Source organism: Sus scrofa, chromosome 4, assembly GCF_054392235.1.
Source record: "Sus scrofa isolate SSC_HxYL_T2T_F1_AM1 chromosome 4, Sscrofa_HxYL_maternal_Yorkshire_Landrace_v2.0, whole genome shotgun sequence".
Classification (NCBI taxonomy): Eukaryota; Metazoa; Chordata; class Mammalia; order Artiodactyla; family Suidae; genus Sus; species Sus scrofa.
This window is the reverse complement of record NC_139386.1, coordinates 105957974-105984390: the sequence shown is the minus strand read 5'-3', so window position 1 is coordinate 105984390 and position 26417 is coordinate 105957974. Positions and strand designations below refer to the sequence as shown.

Genomic DNA, 26417 nt, shown 5'->3' with positions numbered 1-26417 from the left:
TGGAAAAAGTGATCCAATACCCGAGCACTAGAAGAAAATATGGGAGAATTCCTTTATAATCTTAGCACGTGGACCGTGTTGCTGACTAGGATTCAAAATCAAGACATCATTTAAAAAAAGACTGATAATTCAACCTGATTAGAAATGATAATCCCTGCATGAAAAAAATCACCATAAAGATAGTTCAAAACCAAAAAATCATATATTTAGACTATATTTACATTTTGTATCAAAGAGAGCTATTCTCCATAAAATATTAAGATAAACAACATAACGGGGAAAAAGGATACACATATGAACAGAGAAACCATGGGGGGAAAAAAACCAAAACCAAATGACTCTTAAATGAGAATGTCTACATTGAGGAGAAATTCGTAGGTATGTTCACACATGCAATCCAGTAATATCAACCAAATCACAAATTCTCCAATCCAGCAATGCCATTTCTGAAAATTTATTCTACAAATACACTTGCATATGTGCCAGACAATCCAAATTTCTATCACTAGGGCACTGGTTAAGTAAAATACGGTGTTCCCATAAAAAGAAATTCTGCAGAATAGAAGACATTAAGGAAGTTCTATATTTTGATATAGAAACATTTCCAAGTAGGTTAAAAAAAAAAAACAAGTGCAAAAGACTGCATCTCACAATCTATCTTCAGAGTAAGCAGTAGGTAGATAAAAATATCTTTGTTCTTGGCTTCTACATACATAAATTCTGAAGGATATATCAAAAAAAAAAAAACCTCTAGAAAGATACACAAAAAACTTTAAAAAGCAGTGGTTACCTGTGTGAGAGAGAACTAGGTATATGCAAAAGGAAAAGGGAAGGAGAATTTTCACTGTGTGCTTTTTCTGTGTGTGTGTATATACGTGTGGGGGGGGGGTGTATAAAATTGTGGACAATATATATATATTACCTACTAACAAACAGGCAAAAATTGCAAAGTAAAAACAAACCAGTACGTGCTCCCACTCAAAGAATATATGGTGTTTAGGGATTGCTAGCAAATGAACACAGATGCCTATCCTCCCAACAGAATAGAACCAGCAGTCATGGACACACCTATCAAGTGACAAAGAGGTCACCTCAGCCTGAGGCAGACCTGTTACAGTTAGCCCTTGACCTGAGGAACTGGAGGCAACCTTCAAGTCAAGATCCAAAATTCAGGAGTATAGGAATAAAAGCAGCCATTGTGGTAACTCTCACAGTGAGGTTATGGGACTTGAGAGTCCCCTGGCCAAAGACGTCAAGCTGGGAGAAATAAATACTACTCCACATACCTAGCCAAGCACAACAGAAATGATAACTCAAGTTCCAAGCATGATAAGCTCAAAGAGATCCACACCTCCACACATAATAACCAAATACAGATTCTTGTGTTTGCCTATATTTCCCAGTCTCCCTTGGAGTCAGGCCGAGACCATTTTACAAAATCTGGCCAGTACACTGTGAGCAGCAGTGATGGGTGTCACTTCTAGATCAAGGTATTGAAAGCTGCAGCATGACCCTATAAATCTGTCCCTCCTTCCCTGCTATGGAGGTCTTGGAGGCCAAGTGCTACAAGCCACATCTCTAAAATATAAAGAGAGTTAGCCCAACAAACCCAGACTCTGATCAGAAAAAACCAAACTGCTGCATTAAGCCACTGAGATTTGAGGTTTAAATTGCTACCACCAGAATCACAGCTTGCCCATATAGTACAATTATTCAAAGAACCAAACTAATAAAGAGCCAAAATTGACTTCTACTTGTCTTTCAACTACTGATTTCTACAGCAGAGAACAACTAACTCTCCTTTCACAGGACAAATCTTCAAATACTTAAAGGCTGTTTCTCCTTGGTTTTCTCTTCCCTGTTAACCTCACTGCTCAGTAATTAGCCTGCTGGTGTGGTATTTTTTCATTTTAATTTGGCCAAACTCTAAACTCAAGAAAGGTAAATTGTCAAAATTCACTGACACAAAGGTCTAAGACTATAAATATTTCTCTGAAGTTCTATTCTCTTTGACAATAAGAATCAATTTCCCATCATTGTGGATGGCCACTTATATCTTTTTTTTTTTTTTTTTTCCCCACAAGCTGCTCAGAGCAGGTACCATTATAATTACATCTGTTCTAAAGAACAATACTCCAAGGTCTTTCCAAGAGATTGTTTGGAGGCAGGGGAATACCCTTAGTAGAATGATGGCTCCACCATTCACGATCTAAGGTTGTATCTCATTAGGTCTTACTGCAATTCTTACAATCTTGGGCCATCGGCCTTCTCCCCTGAGGATGTAAAAATAGGCAGATGTTTTCATTTCATTCATTCCCCCAACTTTATGGAGGCAAGACTTGGCAAGTTTAAAAAAATACCTGAGCTGGTAAATATAAACCATTTATTTAGGAGGCCACTGGTTGTTTTCTCTTGAAGCACCAAGAAACCTTACTAACCAGGTCACTTTTGTTGCAGCACTACAGCATTTTCACATCCTGTGTTTCATAGAAGGCAGGATGTCAACAACGACCAGACAGAACTGAGAACAGGAGTCAGAACATCAGAGCTAGTCAAGAGATGAATAAAAGGACTTGAATTACCAGGATTCAGAAAATGCTTGATTTTTAAAAACCCCCTTGACACTAAAAACGGATTTATAATTTAGAGCATGCCCTGGATGGAGGCAGGGGAAGGCTGATTTCATACCCCGAGTGCCTGGTGGGCAGGAGCACTTGAAATGGTTCACGAGGTCGATGCAGGTGCCTCCATTCTGGCAGGGCTGGTTCTGGCACTCATCCACTTCATACTCGCAATTGACACCCTGATACCCTGGGACACACTGCCAAGAGTGAGCAGAAAGAACATGAAATGCTGCACCATTGTTGGACACAGACCCCGAGAGCCAGTGAGATCTAGTAAGTTACTGAGACCCTCTCCCCCGACCCCCACAAAGCTCTTGTACACCTTTCTGGCATCACCACACTCCCTACCAACCATCCTATGTAGGGTCAGCTCACGGCTTATTGGATGGACCTCTTCCAGCTGAAAAAGCAACTTGAAAAGGAAGGCAAAGACTAAATATTCTGAGAGACATTTCAGATGTGATTCCTGTGTAAAATGTTTGTCCCTCCCACATGCAGGTTTACCCATCTTTAAAACATACACTCCTTTTCTGCGATGAGGATCTTATATGACTCATGCAAATGGTATGGATGGATGATAGCAAAAATATTACATGTATTGATTTCCAGGTTTGGGAAACTACAAGTATGTGTGAGAAACTAACTGATATAGAAGTGGGGGCAGAGAGACGTGGGCTAGGTATGGGATAGAGGCTGGGTTCCAGGACTTTCAGGGTTGATCAAGGAAGAAGATATGGACCACAAAATGGTTCTATTTGGGCAATGCTTTGACAGGTTTGCATGTGGGGTAAGTCCCCCATAGCATGAGATCATCCAGAGAGAGAAAGAGGGTATGGAGAGGAAGGCTGAGGAACTCGGAGGGAAGGTGGTAACAGAGAGGTGTCCTATGTGTTTGGTGCTATCGCTCAGCAGCCAGGCCAGAGTCTCAGGGTCAGAGAGCTCTGGAGGGTGGCAGGGGCTTGGTATCTTCAGGTCCTGGGGCTTATCTCACCCAAGGCCAGCAATATCAAGTGCAGTTTTGTAGCATATACAAAGCAGACAGATTCTCAATGGCTAAATTCTACTTATTGGGGCTATGTTTAAAACAACTGGATGTGTAAAAATCGGAATATGGTGCCAGTGGCTTTTGAGCTAACAGGTCCAAGCCTGCTGTGAAGAAATAAATAACATAGGGACCAATATACAGATGCCATCTTCGGCTCATTTACGAGAGGAAGAGAAGCAAAGCTTTTCTCAGTGTTGCTTCATGGCCTAAACTGGTATCAAATTTATGGCTCTGGTGTTTTGTTAACATCTTGATCTAATCATTATCAGCCTAGACATTAAGAAAACAATGACATGTCCCTTAAAGGACACATACTTCCTCAAATATATATGTGCAACAGTATGATGCTACACAGAACAGGCTGGGCAACATTCTTTTGAGAGAATTATTAGTTGATTGATCAATGACTGTATACAAAGATGACATAGGTCAAAGGGACACTCCTCAAAGTGACTTCTCCTATCTCAACTGCTATCCAGGGAAGCACAAGGGGCCACTGGGCTGCTGTGCCTGTGAAATGTACTCTGGTAGTAAATGCCAGCTCTGAATCCTGGAAGCAACCCTATGGAAGTGAGATGGTTCCAGACTTGTGTAAAAACGTCTTACCAGAGCTCTGTTAACTTACTGTACAGGGAGACCAAAAGAAACAGTGATTCGTAAACAGTGTAATTGTGATTGGTAAAAACAAAAAAGGTCTATAAATTGTGAAAATAAAACATAAACAGCCAAATGCAACATGCTAGTGTTGGGAAAAGTGGTGCCATCTTCCCACCCATCTAACTCACCTCACACCTGTAGCCACCAATGAAGTCCCTGCAGGTGGCTCCGTGCTGGCAGGGATTCGATGAGCACTCATCAAGCTGTTCCTCACAGTAGCTCCCGGTGTAGCCCAGGGGGCACTGGCAGTGATGCGAGTTGCCGGCGTTGATACAGACGCCTGAGTGCTGGCACAAGCGGTCCACGGGCACCCCTGGGAAGCCCAGTGGAGGAAGAAACATCACGGAAGAACACACGACACATCAGGTTCAGATCAACTAATGAGAAAACTAATCTAAGATGGTTGATACATGCAATTTTCTATTTTCCTCTTGTCTAGTTCAAGACCCTCATCCCCAGTTTTATATTAAAAATAAATAAGCCATGGAAGTGGAATATACCTTCATTTCACTTCAAATACATTTCTTTTTGGAATCTCTAGGCCTGCTCCTCTGCCTTTTTACCTTCCGTTTCAGACCATTTCTCCAGAGTCTTGTCCATCCACTGCTGCCTGCCCTTCGCTCTCCTCCCACAATAACACTTGCCCTAAAATGCTACTGGCCAGCTTGGTGGGCTGACCTTGAGTCTGGGGGACAGAGCTCACCTCTGTGGGAGGCCGCCACCTCACAGGAGACACTGGGCACATCACAGTAAGCACCGGCCCATCCGGATGGACACAGGCATCGGGACTCTGCTTTCTCCTGAACACAGGTACCTTTGTTCTTGCATGGAGACCTACTGCAGAGGTTCACCAGGGTCTGAAAAAGGGGCATACACAGACATCAACAAATGCCAGAAACAAAAAAAAATAAGTTACACTGCCTTTTAAGAAATCAAAGGAAAGCACATTAATAAAAAAACAAAAAACAAAAAAAAAAGAGCCCTAACCCAAGCCTTAAACCAGATCTGCTCTTCCCAGATAATCTAATCATTTTATAGTCTAATTCCTTTTAGCTCTGCTATTTGAAAATTCTTATCATAGATGTTCAAGAATTTGTGGAAGACCAGTAAGTTATTCCCTGTATCATGCTTATGTCTAGAAATATGGCCATCCTGTGGGGCTAGAAAGAAAGAGTTAAAGCTTTCAGAGAGGACCTCACTTCCTTTGTACTGCTCCTGAGTGAGAAATCCACATCCACTAGATCAAATCTGTCTGTGGTGAATATGATAAAGGACTTACAGCCTGCCAATAAATGTGAAAACTCTCTAAGAGCTTGTTGGGAAAAGCTTGGGCTGAGAAAAAGCCTGAGGCAGAGTGCAAGCGGACAAACACTTTTCTCCATCATTCACTTGTGGTGGCCTGGCTCCTGGGGAGCAGAAGGCCATGCTCACAAAACAGACTGTGTGTGAAAGAAGGGCGGGGTGGGGGTGGGGCAGAGTGCTCCACCACACTTGCAGTCTACCTTGTGAGCGAGCAGGAACCCCAGAAAGAATATCCTCCTGATCCAGAGTGTTGAAACAAGCTGTTTAATATGCAAATGTACTTATTTCCATGTGCAATATAGCCAAAGCCTTATGGAAGTGTACCCTGTAAGGTTATTTAAATTTGGCCATTAATACCTAAATTCTTGGGACTCCTGTTATTCTATCAATCTACAGTTGTTTAAGAGGTAAAACTGCATAAAATTGAACACAATGGCTATTTCGTATGGAACCTTGGAAAAGTTACTTTTGCCCCTCTGGGACTCGGTTTCTTCTTCCATGAAATGAAAGGCTAGATTAGTTGGCTCTGAGGGATCCTTCCAACAGTCTATGAAAACGTATTATTTAAAGATTTGAATTTAAAAGATGTGTGACTAGTTTGGTTTTGTGAATGTTAAAATATTTTATTTTATTTTATTTATTTATTTTATTTTTTTTTGTCTTTTTGCTATTTCTTTGGGCCGCTCCCGCGGCATATGGAGGTTCCCAGGCTAGGGGTCGAATCGGAGCTGTAGCCATCGGCCTACGCCAGAGCCACAGCAACGCGGGATCCGAGCCGCGTCTGCAACCTACACCACAGCTCATGGCAACGCCGGATCGTTAACCCACTGAGCAAGGGCAGGGACCGAACCCGCAACCTCATGGTTCCTAGTCGGATTCGTTAACCACTGCACCACGACGGGAACTCCTAAAATATTTTAAGACATGGTAATCATCATTATCCCCTTAGATGGTGTATCTGACCTTTAAAAAACTGTATTTTGTTTTTTAATTCCCTTTTGGTTTTTTATTTCCCTTTTTGTACTTCCTAAGTGATATCCATTTGCTTATTTCCCACATGCATTTTCTGCATAGTTAGCCAATTATAACAATTTTATGTTTGTTAATCCATATAATCTTGCCAGTGTCACCCTTTTTATTTATTTTTTATTTTTAAAATTTTTTATTTTTTTATTTTTTGCTTTTTAGGACCACATTCACGGCATATGGAGGTTCCCAGGCTAGGGCTCTGATGAGAGCTACAGCTGTCGGACTACGCCACAGCCACAGCCACAGCAATGCCAGATCCGAGCTGTGTCTGCGACCTACATCACAGCTCAGGGCAACGCCAGATCCTTAACCCACTGAGCAAGGCCAGGGATTGAACTCACAACCTCATGGATACTAGTCGGATTTGTTTTTGCTGTGCCATGATGGGAACTCCACTGTCACCCTTTTAGAATCTACCATCTATTAAGAAGTTATCTAGATTTATCTCAGGGACATCCCTGAGATCCAGAATTTTCTCTTCTAGTTGAGGCTTATTCTGCCTAGAAAAGGAATAGGTATAATACTCAACTATTCTGAGGGAGCTGAGTTAGGGAGGTGAGTGAATGGGATGGAATCTAATTACCTGACAGTTTTTCCCTGTGTAGCCCAATGGGCAGATGCAGCGGTAGGTACCAAGGCCATCAACACATATTCCTTCATTCAGGCATGGATGAGAGTTGCATTCATTGATCTCATGGAGGCAAAAGGGGCCAGTGAAGCCCACAGGGCACAAACAAGAGAAGGAGTTAAGCCCATCGACACACGTGCCACCATTGAAACAGGAGCTGAGAAGCAAACAGGGAGAACAGCATCAGCTATGTAATCCAGTTCTTCTGACCTGCTCTTTAAAAAAAAAAAGGTTCCTGGGAGCTAAGATATTAAGAGGCAAATACTCCTGAGCACCCCAAACTCCTATATCCAGTAAACATTACCTTTTTCCAAAGTAGACTGAGGGCTAATCAGCCTGAGTTCCAGCTTCCTTTGCACAACCAAAAAGATTAGAGTATTTAAAAATCTGAGTTTCCTTTTATATCTTGCTACTTTGCTGAAGAGACTTGTGATTGCCAAGGGGGAGGGGGAGGGAGTGGGATGGATTGGGGGCTTGGGGTTAATAGATGCAGACTATTGCCTTTGGAATGGATTAGCAATGAGATCCTGCTGTGTAGCACTGGGAACTATGTTTAGTCATTTATGAAGGAGCATGATAATGTGAGAAAAAAGAATGTATACATGTATGTGTAACTGGGTCACCATGCTATACAGTAGAAAAAAAATAATAATGTATTGGGGAAATAAAAAAAAAATCTGAGTTTATTAGAGACTTCAAGAAAAAGTGAAGATTCCCAGATTTTACCCAGTCCTTCTGTAGCTTTCCACATATCATATTTCATTTTATCCCTAAGTCAAGTTAATTTATAAGAAAAGTGTTAAACAAATAGCTCTTGACTCTAGATTTATTTATGGACAAGAAACAAAACAAATTTGCTGATAATAAAATAGAAAATAAACTTCCCAGAAATTACTTAAAGAGGGATAACAGATCTGCAAAGAAATAGGAATCTTTTAATTGTCAACTGAAATGAACAAGAGACAAAAGGAGAATGAAATATTTATTTCTGTTCCCTAAGCAAAAAATAAAAGATGACCCATCCCACTCTGACCTTTGAGCTTGTAACTAGGTGCCTACAAGGAATCAGGACCTGGGCAATAGGAGATGACTGTGGGGTGGAATCCAAGAGGATGCCTTACATCTGCCCCAGTGCTGTGCTCTCCCTGGTCCCTGAGGACAGGGCCACTCACCTCTCAGTGCACTCGTCAATATTGTTCTCACAGTGGACTCCATCAAATCCTGCCTGGCACTTGCAGGTGTAGCTGTTGACATAGTCGGAGCAGGTCCCACCATTCTTACAGGGTTCACTCAGACACTCATTCATGTCTGTCTGACACTTGTCCCCAATGAAGCCCGGAAGGCAAAGGCAGGAGAAAGTATTCACTCCATCGATACAGGAACCTCCATTCTGGCAAGGATCTAAGCCATAGCACACAAGAATTAGAACTCAATTTAATCAATTTAATCTTAGACTCACAAAGATTGAACTGAGTCACATTAAGAACAGTCTTTTCTTTATGTCTTTTTCACCCTGATTCCTCCATTTATGAAAATGAATGCAATATACTTGCCTGAGTTTTTAACCTGTTTGATAACTGGAATGAGTTGTACATATACCAGTTTTGCAAAATTAATAGTCATAAAATTTGCATTGGTCCCACATACATTTGCAAATCAAACATAGGCTCTGATACACAGAATCTCAGGAATATCAATAAAGATTTTCAAAAGGTGTAAGTGATGGTGGAGTGGGTGGGGTAGGACAGAATATATATTAATCAGCCCCCTATATTGATCTACCTTTGTTTTCTTTTCCCTCCTTCTCTTGTTCCCTTTTCCTTTTTCTTCCTTCCTTCTTTTCTTGTTTTTGATTGTTCTTTTTTAGATTTAGATAGAATTAGGAAACAAGGATTTTTAAACTTTAACTATCACATAGTTTGATATTAGAGTATTTTAAAGACAGAGCAGTTAATCAAGAAATTTTAAGCTATGATCATGGCATGGTCCTCTGCATTAGAGAGGGCATACAAATCAGAACAAAAAAAAAAATAAGATGTAGCTCCTGGTCTTAAGGACCTTAAAATATAATTACAAAGACAGGCCAAAAACATAAAAAGAAGACTAAACACCAGGTGGGTGATATAGCCCTTATTTTGTTAGAGGAATAGTTATTATACCTTATTCATCTATTACGCTAATTAAATTGCAAGGCTCATTTGCGATTTCTACTGGAGCAATCGTGAAAGTTCTATTACCTTTTCTTATTCACAGTACACAGTTACTGTAATTTCCATAACATCTTTCAAGAAACCCACAATGATTTACTGAATTATTTTAATCTATTTATAAATATTGCTAATCCTACTTCAAATAGGAAAATTGTTTAAACACTGAAATTTTTGACTAATATATTAATTAATGTGGGAAGGAAATCCAAATAGTTTGATCCCACTTCCTTAAATTTCTCCATCAATTTTACCTAGGACACATTTTTTTTCATTATTAGTCATACAACATTGAAATTATTTTTCCACATGTCTTTCTTTTCTAAGAGACTATGAGTTTCATAAATATAAGGCCTAGGTTTTATTTATTTGACACTGCCAGGACCTAATATGCTGCCATCCATATGATAATCTGAAATCACCTATGCTGTGAATTAAGGCGCTATTATTCTTGTTGCATTGTAATTAGATCCTCTGAACTTTAATAATTTAATCACACCACAAAAGGAAGTAAGTACAGGCAGCCTACTCTTGTCAGTGGGTTCTACAATCACAGATTCAAACAACCAAGAATAGAAGGTATTTTTCTAAAAAGCTAGAAATTTCCAAAAAGCTAAACTTGAATTTGCAATGCACCCACAAGTATTTACATTGTATTTACAACTTTTTACATAGCATTTACACTGTACTACATATTACGAGTAATCAAGAGATGACAAAGTATACAGTAGGATGCATGTGGGTTATATGCAAATACTACACTATTTTATATAAGGGACTTGAGCATCAGCAAATTTTCGTATTTGTGGGGGTTCTAGGATCAATCCCCTCAGAAACGGAGGGACAACTGTACTGATAAGTACATCACATGCATATGTTGAAAGTATTGAAGCTAGGGAAAGAACCACCAGAAAGAAGTTGGCAAAACAATCCCTAGAGTTTACACTAGGCTGAGACTAGTTCATGGTCATCCCAATCAGAATGAAAAGATCTCCTAGTATCTGTAGCACTGAGCAGGGTCCTCAGAATGTACTGTCTCAACTATGAGCCATTTTGGCCCTAGTTTAAAGGCTGTCTGTTCTGGACCCATTCAACAAACCTTGAAGAAAAGACTCAAAAGGATCAGATGTTCCCAAATAAACCCTAAACAAAGCTTGAAAACATTTCCAAAGATTTTTTTTAAAGTCTAGCGTCCAATAAGAAATTACCAGGCACGCAAAGAAATAGGAAACACACCTCATCCACAGAAATGCACCCAGGAATTTTCCATATGGTAGAATCAGTGTAAGGAAAATAAAGTAACTATGATAAATATATCCATATGTTCAAGAAGGAGAAAAACAAATGAATGTGACAAAGAGAGAGATAATGATAAGAAAAACTCAAATCAAACTTCTAGAGATAAAAAATATAGTATCTGAGGGGGAAAATATATTAGATAGGATTAATAGCAACAGAACACTACAGAGGAAATAATTAGTGAACTTGAAAATATATCAAAAATACCTTCAAATAATAATTTAAAATGAAACACTGAGGGGAAAAAACTGAAAGAATTTAAAAAAATAAGTAAAATAGAGCACTGGTATACAGAAGGAAGCTTTAAGCAACTTAAAGATGTATAATGAAAGTTGTAAAGGGGAGGTAAAAAGGTTTTGAAAAGATTGTTGCTGACTATTTTCCACATTTGGACCCATATATCCAAAAAGATCAATGAACCCCAAGTAGAAGAAACATGAAGAACAGTACATAAGGGGCATTGTAATAAAATCGCTAAAAATCAGTGGAAAAAGAACATCTTAAAAGCAGCCATAGGAGGGGAAAATAATGTATTAAGAAATAAATATGAGAATTATAGCAGATTTCTCCTTAAAAATAATACAAGGTAGAAAACAACAGACAAATGATTTCAAAGTGCTTGAGGGAAAAATCAACTTAGAATTCTATTCTTTATGAAAATATCTTTGAAAACTAAATAAGGCAAAAAAAAAAAACCTCTTTGGACACACAAAAGCAGAAAGAATTAACTATTTAGAAGATATCTTAACTACTTAGAAGATATTATCTACATAGAAGATAATCACTATGAGAAATATTAAAAGAACTTCTTCAGACCGAAAGAAGTCTGAAGGAAAATGATACCTGATATAAACAGAGATCTATACAAAAGAATAAAAAATGCCAGTAACCGCAAATATGTAGAAAACTATACGACTTTTATTTTTCAAATTTCTTGAAAAATTAATTGGCCATTTAAAGCAAAAATAGTATCTTGGGAAGTTTATGATATATACCTCATATACCATCAATAGAACAGAAAGCAGAAGGGAGGTTAAGTGCAAGTATACTGCTGTAAGGCTCTTATACGCTATACAAAGTAGTACAATTTAATGTAAATTTAATGAGTTAAAGTCTCACTGCAAAGCCAACAACTACAAAAAAAGATACAGCTAATGTGCCAGTGAAGAAATAAATTGTAATCCTGAAAATACTCAATTATTCCAAAAAGAAGCAAAAAAAGAGGGAAATGGAAATAGAAAGAACAAAGATAAAGTATATAGAAAGATGACAAATACTGAACTCAGTTATATCAAAAAGCATATTAAATTTACATGGTATACTACAAATAACGAATGCTGGAAATGGTGTGGAAGAAAAGGAACCCTCCTATACTGTTGCTGGGAATGTAAACTGGGGCAGCCACTATGGAGAACAGCATGAAGGTTCCTCAAAAAAAGTAAAAACAGAATTGCTAGAGGACTAGCAACCCCACTCTCAAGCATATAGCCAAACAAAACTATATTTCAAAAAGATACAGGCACCTCTATGTTCACAGCAGCACTATTACTGTAGCCAAGACCCAGAAACAATCTAAATGTCCACTGATAGATGAATGGACAAAGAAGATGTGGCACGCGTGCGCGCACACACACACACACACACACACAACAGAATATTACTCAGCCATGAAAAAGAATGAAATAATGCCATTTGCAGCAACATGGATGGACCCAGAGATTCTCTTACTAAGTGAAATAAATCAGAAAGAGAAGGAAAAATAACATATGATATCACTTATCTGTGGAATTTAAAATACGACACAAACTTATCTATAAAACAGAAACAGACTCACAGACACAAAGAGCTTACTTGTTGCCAAGGGGAAGGGGGCATGGGGAAGGGTGTGGGAGTTTAGGATTAGCAGATGCAAATGATTATATATAATATATAAATATTATATATATCTGAATCACTTTGCTGTATAGCAGAAACTAACACAACAGTATAAATCAACTATACTTCAATAAAATAAATTCTTTTAAAAATTTAAATGGTACACACACCTTAATTAGAAGACAGACACTGACATATTAGAGAATAAAAAGCAAGACCCACTCTATGCTCTCTACAAAGAGACCTACTTTAAAGACACAGATAAGCCAACAGTAAAAGCATGGAAAAAATATACACCCTAACAATAATCTAAAGAAAGCTAGAGTATCTATATTAATATCAGGCAAAGTAGACTTCAAAGCAAGGGACATTACAAGGGTTAAAGAAGGTCATTTCATAACAAAAGACTCAATTCTTCAAGAGGACATAACAATCCTCAATGTTTATGTACTTAATATCATAGCTTCAAAATACATTACACAAAAACTGATGGAATTACAAGGCAAAGTAGACAAATACACAATAATGGAGATTTCAATATGGAGATGTCAATAATTGATAGAATTAGTAGACAGAACACCAGGGAGGAAACAGAAGATTTAAAAATACTGTCATTCAATTTGAATTAATAACATTTATAGAAAACTCCACTAGAAAAAAAAGCAAAATAGATCCTCTTTTCAACTGCATGCAGAACACTTTCCAAAACAGACCATACACGGGGCCATAGGACATGCTTTAATAAATTTAAAGCAATTCAAGTCATGAGAAGTATGTTCACTGACCAGTGGAATAAAACTAGAAATCAGTAGCAAAAGCTACCTGGAAGGAGCCAGCAGCAACAGATATACTGAAACTAAAGAACACACTTCTAAATAACCTGTGAGCCAAAGAACATATCCAAATGGAAACTAGAAAGTATTTTTAACTGAATTAAAAGAATGTATCAAGATTTGTTAAATACAGCTAATGCAGTGTTTTAACGAAAAATACATAGCATTAAATGCTTATATTAGAAGCAGTAGAAAGATAAAATCTAAACCTCCATCTTAAGAAACTAGAAAAAGAAGGGCAAACTAAACCAAAACAGGCAACGAAAAAAATAAAGAGCGGAAATCCATAAAATTGGAAACAGTAAAACACTAGAGAAAAATCATGAAACTAAAAAAGGATTCACTACTAACAAAGGGAATTGAATCGGTCTTTATGTCTGCCTTAAACACGGAGACATTGCTCAAAATTTCCTGCAGTGATGACCTGTACTTCTGTTTGGAGAAAAGGGTTGCACAGGTTTAAGGAAAGAGATTGAAATTTAAACTCAGCCAGGCTTGGGCTGGAATTCCCACTCTACTACTTACTGGTCATGTGCTCCACACCAAATCACTCCCGAATTTGCTATTTTCTCAGATGTAAAGTGGCAATAATAAAGCCTCATCTCATGAATGGAATAAAATAAATAAAATAAAATAATAAAATAAATGAAATGAAATAAAATAAATAAAATAAAAATAAAAATGAGTTCACTAATAAAATTACTAAAATCAATAACTCTTTACCCAGAGAAATCAGAAGAAAAAAAGATATAAATTACCAATACCTGAAATAAGAAAAGAGAAATAGCACAGATTTTATAAACATTAAAAGTACAATAAAGGAATATAGTGAGTAACTCAATGTCAACAATTCTGACAACTTAAAGTAAAACTCATTCCTTGAAAGATGCAAATTACCAAAGCTCAATAAAAAAATAAATATTCCAAGCACCTATTAACAGAATTAAATTTACAATTAAAAACTTTCTCAGAATGAAAGCTCCAGGCCTAGATGTTTAGTAGAAATAATATTAATTCTACTTAAACTCTTCCAGAAAATAGAAAGGGAACACTTCACCATCTGCTCTATGACACCAGTATTGCCCTCTTATCAAAACCATACAAATACAGTATAAGAAAAATGGAGAACAATGTGCCTCATAAACAGATACAAAAATTCTTGGCAAAATTTTGAGAAATAACATCCAGTAATACCTAAGCGACATAACACATCATGACCAAGTAGAATTTATCTCAGGGATTTAAGGTTAGTTCAATGTTTGAAATCAGAATATACATTCTTTTCCAGTGCACATGGAACATTCTCAAGGATTGACCACATACTGGGGCATAAAACTAACCTCAAAATTTAAGAGTATAGAAATTACTACAAGCATCTTCTCTGACCACAATGGCATGAAACTAGAAATGATCCACAGAAAAAGAAATTAAACAAACAAACAAAAAAACCCAACAAACCTGACTGCATGGAGACTAAACAACATGCTACTAAAAAACCAATAGGTCAATGAGGAACTCAAAAGGAAAATTAAAAAATACCTCATGATAAATGACAATGAAAACACAACCATTCAAAATCTATGGGATGCCACAAAAGCAGTTCTTACAGGGAAGTTCATAGTGATACAGGCCTTCCTCAAAAAAGAAGAAAAATCTCAAGTCAACAACTTAACCTACCACCTAAAAAATTAGAAAAAGAAGAACAAACAAAACCTAAAGTCAACAGAAGTAAGGAAATCATAAAGATAGAGAGGAAATCAATAAAACAGAGATTCAAAGAACAACAGAAAAAAATCAATAAAACCAAGAGCTGATTCTTTGAAAGGGTAAACAAAATTGACAAACCTCTGCCCAGACACACCAAGAAAAAGAGAGAAAGAACTCTGACAAAGAATTTATGTCTAAAATATTAAGAACTCTTTCAACTCAATAATAAGACAATCCAATTTCTTAAACAGAAAAAATAATTTGAATATACCTACACTAAGTAAGATATACAAGTGGCCAATAAGCACATGAAAAGATGTTCAACTTCATTAACAAATAGGGGAAATGCAACTTAAAACTACTGTGAAATACCATTCATACCCACTAGAAAGGCTAGAATTAAAATGAATAATCATAATGAGTGTTCCTGAGGATGTGGTTCAACTGGAACTCTCATGCAATGCTCATGGAAATGAAAATGATACAACTACCCTGGAAATCATTTTGGCAATTTTGTAAAAAGTTAAGCATATATCTACAACATAATTCAACTATTCTACTACTATACATTTACTCAAGAGAAATGAAATCATATGTCCACAGACTCATTCATAGCAAACTATAAAAAAACTGTAAAAAAGCCAAATGTCCTACTAGTGAATTGCAGTATATCCAAACAATGGAATACTACTCAGCAACAAAACAGAATGAACTACTGATACACACGACATGGGTGAGCCTCAAATAGTATGCTGAATGACAGAAATCAGATTCCCTCTCTTCAAAAGAGATTATATTATTACATGGTTCTATTTATGTAAAATTGTAAAAATTTCAAACAAACCTATAATGACAGAGGTAGATGTCTGGTTTCCTGGGATAGAAGAGTGGCAAGGAGAGTTAAATTACAATAGAGATGAGAATACCTTCAGGGGATGGATACGTTCAGTTATCTGGAGCATTGGTTTCAGTAGTCATATGTCAAAACTTACTGAATTGTACATGTAAATACTGGCAGTGTACTCTATGTTAACTGTGCTTCAATAGATCAGCTTTTTTTTTTTTTTTTAAAGCTTTCATAGCATTGTCCCCACTTTTGTCAATGTACATAAAATCAGCAAGGGGAGGTTTAAAAGTGATTTCATTGGCTTGACTCCTAAAGCCACTAACTTCAAAAAGATTTTCTAAAAATATGAATATTAAAGACATATTAAACCACTGGATGGCCAGTCTCAGCAATGAGAAGCCAGTGCCTCTGCTGACCTCTTCTCTGCTCCCTGTGCTTTCCTCACCCTCAGGGACTTGCAAGCTGGCTGGAATACTCACTGGCAAGGCAGTCATCAATGTCCTCCTCACAGTCCATACCACTGAAGCCTGGAGGACACTCACACATGTAGCTGCCCTGGGTGTTATGGCAGAGACCGTGGTTCATGCAGGGCTTGGAGATACACTCATCAATGTCAACTGAACATCGCTGACCTGGAAACAAAGGGGCAACAAATGGTCTAGTCTTTGCAAGTTGATCCACACAGAAATGTAGGTGGGGACCGAGCTTCAGCTGGGATGCGTGGAGCTACTCCAAGGATATTCTGGTTGGTCCCCTGCTTTGGGAAGTCGCTCAAGGGTTCTGTGCCCCTGGTAAGTAGCTACCCAGGGGCTAAAATTCCGTGTTGAAAGTCCTGCTTTCTGACTCAAGTTGGAGGTTTCAGGTTGGAGCTTTCCAGCCACTAGGGGACGCCAAAGACATGCAAAATGGAAACGTTCCCTAAGACATTCCAGATAGCAGCTTCGTTGTTCTTGACAAAGAAGGGCAAGCCTCAAAAGACCATGCCCTCCACAACCTGATCACTTAACACTCTTGGTTTCTCCATTCCCATGTCATTACCTTGCCAGCCAGGAGCACACAAGCAGGTGTAACTCTCAAAATTTGGTGCTTCTTTGCAAACAGCAGCATTCTCACAAGGGTTTGGGGAACAAGGAGCCAACACAGTCTGACAGTTCTTGCCTGTAAAGCAAATGACAGAGTTTATACAGAGAACTATCCAAAGAAATGGAAATTTCCCCAAATTCTGTACCAAAGGATGCTTTCTGAATTCAGGTCTAACATAATGGGTAAGAGCTTTGGAATCTGAGAGACCTATAGGCCTTCGCATCTTGGCTCTGATGTCAGTCTAACAGTGTCATCTCAGGTCACTTATATCTTCTTTGAGCCTTCCACATAAATAAGATGGGAAGTAGGATGGTATGTAACTTATAATAGAGGCTTTTTGTGGATTAAATGAAAAATGCTTACAAAGTCCTTATTAGAATAGAGCCAACACATAAAGTAAGTACTCAACAACTGTTGGGCTGTTGTCATTTTCATGTTATCATCATGAGTGGTTACATGGATTTGGAAACCTGCATCAATCAGGAGTGACAGCTGCCGCATCTTCATAGCTAAGATTCATCTACTCAGTTAGTCATAGAGATCCTCCTTCACATGAGCAGGGAAGAAGCAGCAACATAGCCTCCTACTCCTCAAAACCTCTGTTGCCCTGTTCCAGAAGGCCACGGGGCTGATCAGAAGGCCATCAGATGGAAAAGAGTGAAGCGACATCTCTCCTTATAGCAACATCAACAACATGATATTGATAGTTGCCCACCCACATTTCCTACCTTAGTATCCTAAATAAAAGGTTTCCAACCAAAAAAAAAATTAAAAGAATGCTTTTATTAACAGGGAGATAAAGTTGTTTTTAAAAGTCAAGTTACAAGTTACACTTGTCAGAATGGCTATCATTCAAAAGAACACAAATAAAAAATGTTGGCAAAGATGTGGAGAAAAGGGAACTCTAATACACTGTTGGTGGGAATGTAAATTGGTGCAGCCGTTATGGAAAACAATATGGAGGCTCCTCAAAAAACTAAAAATAGAACTACCATATGATCCAGCAACCCCACTCCTGGGCATATATCTGAAGAAAATGAAAACACAAATTCAAAAGGATAAAACATGCCAATGTTCTAAGCAGCATTATTTACAATAGTCAAGTATAGAAGCAACCTGAGTTTCTATCAACATACGAGTGAATAAAGACGATATGTTATACACACACACACACACACACACACACACACACACAGAGGAATATTGCTCAACTGTAAGAAAGAATGAAATTCTGCCATTTGTAACAACATGGATGGACTTAGAAAGTGTTGCGCTTGTGAAATAAGTCAGAGAGAAAAAGACTAATATTATCACCTATATGTGGAACTGGAAAAACAAGACAAACAAACGAACACAACAAAACAGAAACAAACACACAGAGAAAAAACTAGTAGTTACCAGTGGGGAAAAGGATGGGGGAGAGGCTAGACAAGGATAGAGATTAAGGGATACGAATTGCTATATATAAAATAAATAAGCTACAAGGATATAATGCACGGCACAGGGAATGTAACCATTATTTTGTAATAACTTTAAATGGAGTATAATCTTCAAATATATTGAATCACTATATTGTACTGAAACTAATATCATGTTGTAAATCAATTATACATCAACAAAGTCAAGATATAGCTAACTCAATTTAAAATGTTATCCTAAAGTTTTGTATTCACAAAGAAAAAAAAATGCCACAAATTTTCACCAATATTCCTAACTAGTCTTTAATGTGTCTGGTCAGAAGAGTGGCTTGGAAGGAAGCCAGTGTTGCTCAGTTCCTGCATGCTGGCCAAACTCAATGACACTTAGAACCCTTTGCTACACTCAGCACTGAAATTTTAATCTGCATATGCTTTCAATCTAATATAATTTCTCAAATCCCATACATAGTAAATTCTTTTTTTAAGATTCTAATATGCAGAAAAAACAACAGCCAGCATATAGTCAAATTTCTTATAATATCTGAGTAGCAAGAAGACAAATATTTTCAGGATGAGCTGTGCACCTCAGTCACATTAGGGTAAGTCTACTATGCGCCTGAGCATAGTGACTCCTGTTTCTGTCTCTCTGCAGCCATCAGTTCTCAGTCTAATGGCTCTGAAATAATCTTCTCAGTATCAACAAATGTGATCAGCACAATCACTATGGAATGATATTATTCAGACTGTCTGAGGACAGCTAGGAATCCCCATAACTTTGATCATATATCATCAACCAAACTGGTAAAAGTGCAGTTTCCCTCCATGAACATTTCTTGTAAAGATTTGGTAAAGATAACAAGGGAGTATCAAGTCTTTCAGGTAATAGAGTCATGCTTCTGGCTACTCTGAACAGCCTAGAGTCTCCAGAAACAGCTACTGTCAACAGCTCAAGACCCCAAGAGTGAAAGAACTCAGCCAAACTCCTGCCTACATGCGGTGCACTGAAGAAGCATGCAAAGCCACTGTCCCCACAGTTTCTGTTTTGCTCCCCACAGTTTATAAGGAGGTAGAGGAGCCACACAAATACAACCAATCACTAGGTGGCTGTAATGAAGCAGGAGAAACCAAGGACAAGTTGTCTTGCCCATTCCTGTAATACCACCTGAAACAAGGAACAACTGATATGCAATGAAGTCACACCCATGTCTTCTCTGTGTGTGATCACCACCCAAGGGGCAGTACCCCTCTAGGTGAGATGTAGGGCAGTGTATGTGAGGAGAAGAATGACAGTTAAGAGGACAAGTTTTGGGGAGTTCCCACTGTGGTTCTGTGGAAATGCACCTGACAAGCATCTATGAGGATGCAGGTTCAACCCCTGGCCTTGCTCAGTGAGTTAAGGATCTGGTGTTGGCATGAGCTGTGGTGTAGGTCACAGATGTGGCTCGGATCTGGTATTGCTGTGGCTGTGGTGTAGGCCGGCAGCTACAGCTCTGATTTGACCCCTAGCCTGGCAATCTCCATATGCCGTAGGTGTGGCCATAAAAGACAGAAAAAAAAAAAAAGGACAAGTTTTGGATTCAGAAAGACTGGGGGCAAATCCTAGATCTACCACTTCGCTATGACCTTTAGCCAAGTAATCTCTTCTTGCTTCAGCTTCCTCATGTATAAAACGGTGATAGGAACTTCTAATCTGTAGAATTATTTTAAGTACTAAATACTCCAAAGTATGTATATGTAGTGTCTACACACAGTAAATGGCCAATATGTGGTATTTGTTGTGTTAACAAAACTAAGAACACACTGGGTCCATTCAAATAATGACTAAACCATCAGCTATCCATCAATTCCAGCCGTGTGTGTGTGTGTGTGTGTGTGTGTGTGTGTGTGTGTGTGTGTATTTAAATTTCAAATGCTAAGAAATAAAGACAGCAAATGAGTTTCCTCATGACTTGCATCTAGAGAGGCCATAATGTTTTCTCAGAGTGCAAGACCCAGTCAGTGAGGGAGGAAGGGTGACCAGGGAGTGATTCCTCAGAGTAGCAGCACTGCCCCTCAGATTCCATCTCCAAGACTCAGGGGTCTGGAACGACAGGGTAAGACCAGGCAGCCCCTCTATTCCCGGCACTTGCAGGACTCACCTGTGTATGGCAGCACACAGTGGCAAGTATAACCGCTTATGTCATCAAAGCAGGTTCCTTGGTTTAGACATGGATTTGAAGCACATTCATCAATATTCACCTGGCAGTTATGGCCTGTAGACAGAAAAAAATGAAAAACCAAAAATAGTGAAACTCTCTGTTAGCCTCCTCATTATCTCAATTACTAACTGAGTCTCTCAGTGGTGAATATTAAACACCTCAGAGATTGCACTAACTTCTCCAGGCCACTGAAATACCTTTTCATTCCTTTCAGTGATAAGACCCTGACATACAGTCAGTCAGTAAAGGTGTTTAATCAGTCAAAGAAAAAAAAAAAAAAAAAAAAAAGAATGGAAGAACAGTATATTCTAATAGCCTGGAAGTCTAATGTACCTCCGAATGCAATTAATTTCTCCATAATAGACCAAGAAGTGCATTAGGGTAAAAACCGTTATATCTAAACAGAAGCTCTTTCTATACAAAGTATTTGGTCAAGACTTAAAAACAGGGTATAATTTATCAAAGGATAAAATATTTGAATACATAGTGAAAGCCTTTGTTTTATGCCCACTCTTTCAAACGCATAGTCTCTACCATCGACGTGGTTGTGTCTCCTGAAGTCACAAAGCTGTTTCCCCTGATCCAAGACATGAAATCTACTCCCACTCTGAGAAACAGAAAAGTCAGGAAGCATTCATGGGGACAGGACAGTACCTTTGCACCTTCAATAGCGCCTGGTACAGAGCCTTAGAACCAAGGAGCTACAGAACTACAAAAACGAAAAAAGATGGTACAGAAGTCTGGGTTCAAACTGTACTCTGCTACTCAAGAGCCATACAGCTTTGGACTTTACATTTTGCTTTTTATTTTGTTGATAAGCAAATCTCAATGAGACAAAGAAACAAAAGAGCTTTTAAATCAGTAAGGTTTTTTTGCAGAGGTAATATATGTCAATATCAGAAAACTAATGATTGAAATGTGGTCTCAGGAAATTCTCAAATAATTAAATAAAGTGACTCTGAAACATACTAATGTATCACAGAAGCCTGGCACAATTTTTGAGTGGTGAAATCAATGACTAAGTGGATAGTGAAGTGCAAATATAAATGATTTACCCACAGATTTCTCTTGAGTTTCTAAGAAAAAAAAAGTGATAGGAGAAATACAACAATGATAACTCAAAAAAATTATTTTACGCAATTCCCACCATCACAGGTTTTTCCAGAAGGCCATGTGTGACTATGAATCTAAGAATATCTCAATGTGTAAGAGAATTTGGAAGGGTTTTAAACATGTGGGTTCTTCCATGATATTATTGCTACGATTACAGTAAAACAAAATTTTCATCCTATCACCCAATATCTTTTGAATTATCACAAAATCAAGCCTACACTAGAGCTTACAATTAGAACACCTTTCCAAAATTGCCTAAGTGGAATCTTAGTCACTCACCTTAAATAGTCCTGTTTCAATAGCTCCCCTCTCTGCTAGTCTCAAAGTAGAATCTATGTCTAAATCTATTTTTGTTTTTTTTTCTCCAACTACTTTACAAATATTAGCGCTCACGTTACTCTTGCTGTATGAATGAATAGGAAAAAAGGAAAAGAAGTGAGTCAAGCCAAAGGCACCAACAAAAAGGGAGAGAAGGGAAATAAAAATATGCACTTTTGTTTTCACCTTTAAAGCCCTTCTTGCAAGTGCACCGGTATCCATTCACCAGATTGTCACAAGTTCCTCCATTCTGGCATGGATCAGAAAGACATTCATTTTTGTCCACTTCACAGTTGATTCCAACCCAGCCTGCATCGCAGAGGCACTTGTATCTGAAAGAAGATAGAATTCTTTACTGTTAGGGGATGGATGTACAATTGAGTGATGGCTGAAAAATACAGCATTCTAAAGAAATGAGGGAAAGAGGGGCTCCTGGGTAAGCTAATCACATTTCTGCTCCTCTAAGGACCTATACTTGGGTCATCATGTGAATCATGGGGGCCCATCTAGAGTATTCAGTAAACACACCCTCCTGCGCCACAAAGAAGCCAGAAAAATTAAGTATAGTGAGCTTTCACATGTAAACAGTGGTTGGTACAGCATACTGGGACAATCTGAAAGACACAATAACATGGATAAATCTGTAGTTTCTTTTCTTCTGTATAAAATAAAAGTAAAGCAAACCTTAGGATCAACTTGTTTCTGGTACAAAACAAACACTCAGGAAGTAGGTTAGTTTCAGAGACTCTAGGCCACTCTGAAGAGCTCCTGGGATGTCTCACTTCTGAGACATGCTTTGTTTTGACCTGAAACCCTAGCCCCAAAAGCACCTGGGGTCCTGAGCAGGAAAAGGAACAAAAATGAAGATATCTGAAATAAATGCATACTTCTCACAATCTGAACATCATTAGCACTTAGAATGTGATATCAGGAGATAACAGCCTCCTTGTCTGGAGATCTTTTAAAAAAGTAGATGGGAAGGAAAGGAAAAAGTAGATGTGTGGGGATGCTTGAAAGCTGCTACACTTTGAAATGGGAATATTGAGTTAATTTATCTTGGAAATAACATGATTTCCTATCTGCCTCTAAATATACTCTTCATTCTTTCACCTGTTATAAGCAAGGCAAGTGGTAATGCCCAGAGCCCTGTCCTCTGGCAAACACAGCAAGAAGATAGGACTATCTCCTGGGCCTCAACATCATACTCTGTGATTCTCAAGTCCTGCCTGACTTCTACAGGGTATGGTCAGTACTAAAATCCAGGCGGCTTGACACAGGTCAATAAGAAACTCTTGATACATGGCAGTTACTCACCCACTGAGGCCCCCAGTACAGTTTCCATGGATGCAGGGATTGCTCAAGCACTCATTCACCTGCGAGTAACAGCTGGGGTGATGGGGCCCCTCGGGGCACATACAACGGAAACCGTTCACATCATTGATGCACGTTGCACCCTTGCGACAGGGATTGGAGGCACACTCATCAATGTCAATGTTACATCTCTGCCCTGTAGAGAAGAGGGACAATTTTTGTCAATCCAAAATGCTCAGGGAATAGACACAGAACTATGAGATCTATTGTGTTCACACCTTCATCTGCATAGGCTAGATGATGCCGTGGGCAACAAATGCCAAGATTTAAGGACTAAGATACCCAATAGTACTGGGTGCGATGCAAGGAAGGAGCAAAGGGCTGCTCCTCTTGCTGCTGTTCTGAGTACTCTCAAAGAAGCTTTGCTTATCACTGCTTTCAGGTTTACTGAATTCATTTTTTGTTAGTCAATCTCTTACATTGACTTGATTAATAGGAATGCTTGGCGAATGGACTATTAATTTAATGATAAAATTGGTTAAAAAGAAAAGCCACTTTGCTTTCATTTTTAGACTTGTTATTAATCCACTTTCTGCCTCAGGAAGAAGAGTTAGTCTCAGTATAATTTTATTGTTCTCTGATCACTGAGAAAACCATTCAGGGTCCCTCAAACTAGCCCAGTGGTTCTCAAACTTTAATATTTGAGAGTTGCAAAAAGAGTTGCTTAAAGTATGTTTTAAAAGGAGATCTTTAGATCCTCAAAACCACATTTTACTTAATGTAGGTGACTCATATACTACATTTTGAGAAACTCTGTTGTAGACAATTATTAGTAGTTTATCATCAAATAACAATGTTCAAAATATATGAAACAAGTGAATATGTTTTTCCTCTAAAACATATACAAGACTACACTTATAATATGTATTATAACCTTCACATTTATTTATTTATTTATTTATTTTGTCTTTTGTCTTTGTTGTTGTTATTGTTGCTATTTCTTGGGCCGCTCCTGTGGCATATGGAGGTTCCCAGGCTAGGGGTCGAATCGGAGCTGTAGCCATCGGCCTACGCCAGAGCCACAGCAACGCGGGATCCGAGCCGCGTCTGCAACCTACACCACAGCTCACGGCAACGCCGGATCGTTAACCCACTGAGCAAGGGCAGGGATCGAACCCGCAACCTCATGGTTCCTAGTCGGATTCGTTAACCACTGCGCCACGACGGGAACTCCACATTTATTTATTTAAATGGAATAAAGGAATAAGAGTTTTGCTTTGTCAAGATTTGAATAAATTAAACTATATATTCCACAATGATATGCAACTTTAAAATAACCCATAATTCTGTAAATGAGTGGCAACAAGCAACTACTATGAAGGAATTTATAAATTTCAAAGAATACAATTTTCTGATCCAGATAAAAACATGCATTTTTATTTAAGAAAGAGCAACCCTGCATTTAAAACAGGAAATTCCAAATGAAATAGACACACACCCCTTTAAAGTATGGGTATTAACATTTTTTCACTCTCCACGACTCTCTAAGCCATTATTGGTGGTTCTTGCGGTAAAAAACCCATAATCTGTAGTAGTTGCTGTTTTCCTCAAGTGTTTTATTAATAACTGATTTTAAAATACTACTTCCTTAGCTTCAACCTCTAATTTTTTTAGATGTTTGCCACTGGCACCAAGAGCCAGAACTCTTCAACTGCAGTGTTATCCTTAGTCTGCAATCCGGTAGAGAATGTGAGTAATAAAGAGGCTTCTTCATTTTCTGTCCTTTTTGGGGAAGAACCTTCTCAGAAGCCACTCGTTCACATTTTCTTCATCTGCTTTTAAAGCTCTCTGCAGAATCAATTTTCTAGCCATCTTTAGCTGAGAGGGTTAAGTGCCTCTTCCTGTGTTCACCTGATGGACTGACAGCTGCTTCACTAGCAAGATCCCACCCTTAAGGTAGCATCAGAAAACCCACCATCAGAAATGTCCAGAGTTCCCGTCGTGGCGCAGTGGTTAGCGAATCCGACTAGGAACCATGAGGTTGCGGGTTCGGTCCCTGCCCTTGCTCAGTGGGTTAACGATCCGGCGTTGCCGTGAGCTGTGGTGTAGGTCGCAGACGCGGCTCGGATCCCGCGTTGCTGTGGCTCTGGTGTAGGCCGATGGCTACAGCTCCGATTCGACCCCTAGCCTGGGAACCTCCATATGCCGCGGGAGCGGCCCAAAGAAACAGCAAAAAGACAAAATAAATAAAGAAAGAAAGAAAAGAAAAAAAAAAAAAAAAAAAGAGAAATGTCCAGCACAAGGCTATGCTCCTTCTTGGGCTCAGTACTGAATGAGAAGTTAATCCATGTTGCTTGTTTTATAGGTAGGTGCTCAATAAATTAGCATTTAATGAAGGAAAGCATGGTATAGTCCATGGCATTGGATGTCAGAAAATCCATATGTGAGTTCTGGCTGTTCACTTAGCAGCATTTACTAAATGTCTGCTCTGTGTTAGACACTATTTTATTTATTTATTTTTTGGTTTATTTTTTTTTTTTTACAAGACCAACTTCTTATTTTTATTTTTTTATTTTTTGTCTTTTTAGAGCCTCACCCTCAGCACATGGAAGTTTCCAGGCTACTGACTGAATTGGAGCTACAGCTGCCAGGCCTATTCCACAGACATGGCAATGCCAGATCCCAACTTCAGCTTTGACCTATACCACAGCTCACTCAACACTGCATCCTTAACCCACTGAGCAGGGTCAGGGATCAAATCCACGTCCTGGATACCAGTCGGGTTCGTTACTGCTGAGCCACATGGGGAATTTCTGTGCTAGACACTATTTTAGACACTAACCAAAAAGATAATTAGGGAGGTCCCTGCCTTCTGGGAACTCATAGTCCTAGCAACTGAACTCACTAGCTAAGACCATGGATA

General features: G+C 38.6%; 1 protein-coding gene across 1 annotated transcript in view; it reads right to left on the bottom strand.

Annotated features, from left to right (window-relative positions):
- The window catches only part of NOTCH2 (notch receptor 2), a 168168-nt gene that overhangs the window by 19877 nt on the left and 121874 nt on the right, over nucleotides 1-26417 (bottom strand). The window contains exons 13-22 of the mRNA XM_021090689.2: nucleotides 23498-23690; nucleotides 22370-22515; nucleotides 20693-20806; nucleotides 17092-17211; nucleotides 16533-16685; nucleotides 8458-8686; nucleotides 7241-7442; nucleotides 5030-5183; nucleotides 4455-4639; nucleotides 2689-2821 (exon numbers count right to left, since the gene is read on the bottom strand). Of these exons, the coding sequence (XP_020946348.1) occupies nucleotides 2689-2821; nucleotides 4455-4639; nucleotides 5030-5183; nucleotides 7241-7442; nucleotides 8458-8686; nucleotides 16533-16685; nucleotides 17092-17211; nucleotides 20693-20806; nucleotides 22370-22515; nucleotides 23498-23690 (1629 nt within the window). The remainder of the gene's footprint in view (nucleotides 1-2688; nucleotides 2822-4454; nucleotides 4640-5029; nucleotides 5184-7240; nucleotides 7443-8457; nucleotides 8687-16532; nucleotides 16686-17091; nucleotides 17212-20692; nucleotides 20807-22369; nucleotides 22516-23497; nucleotides 23691-26417) is intronic.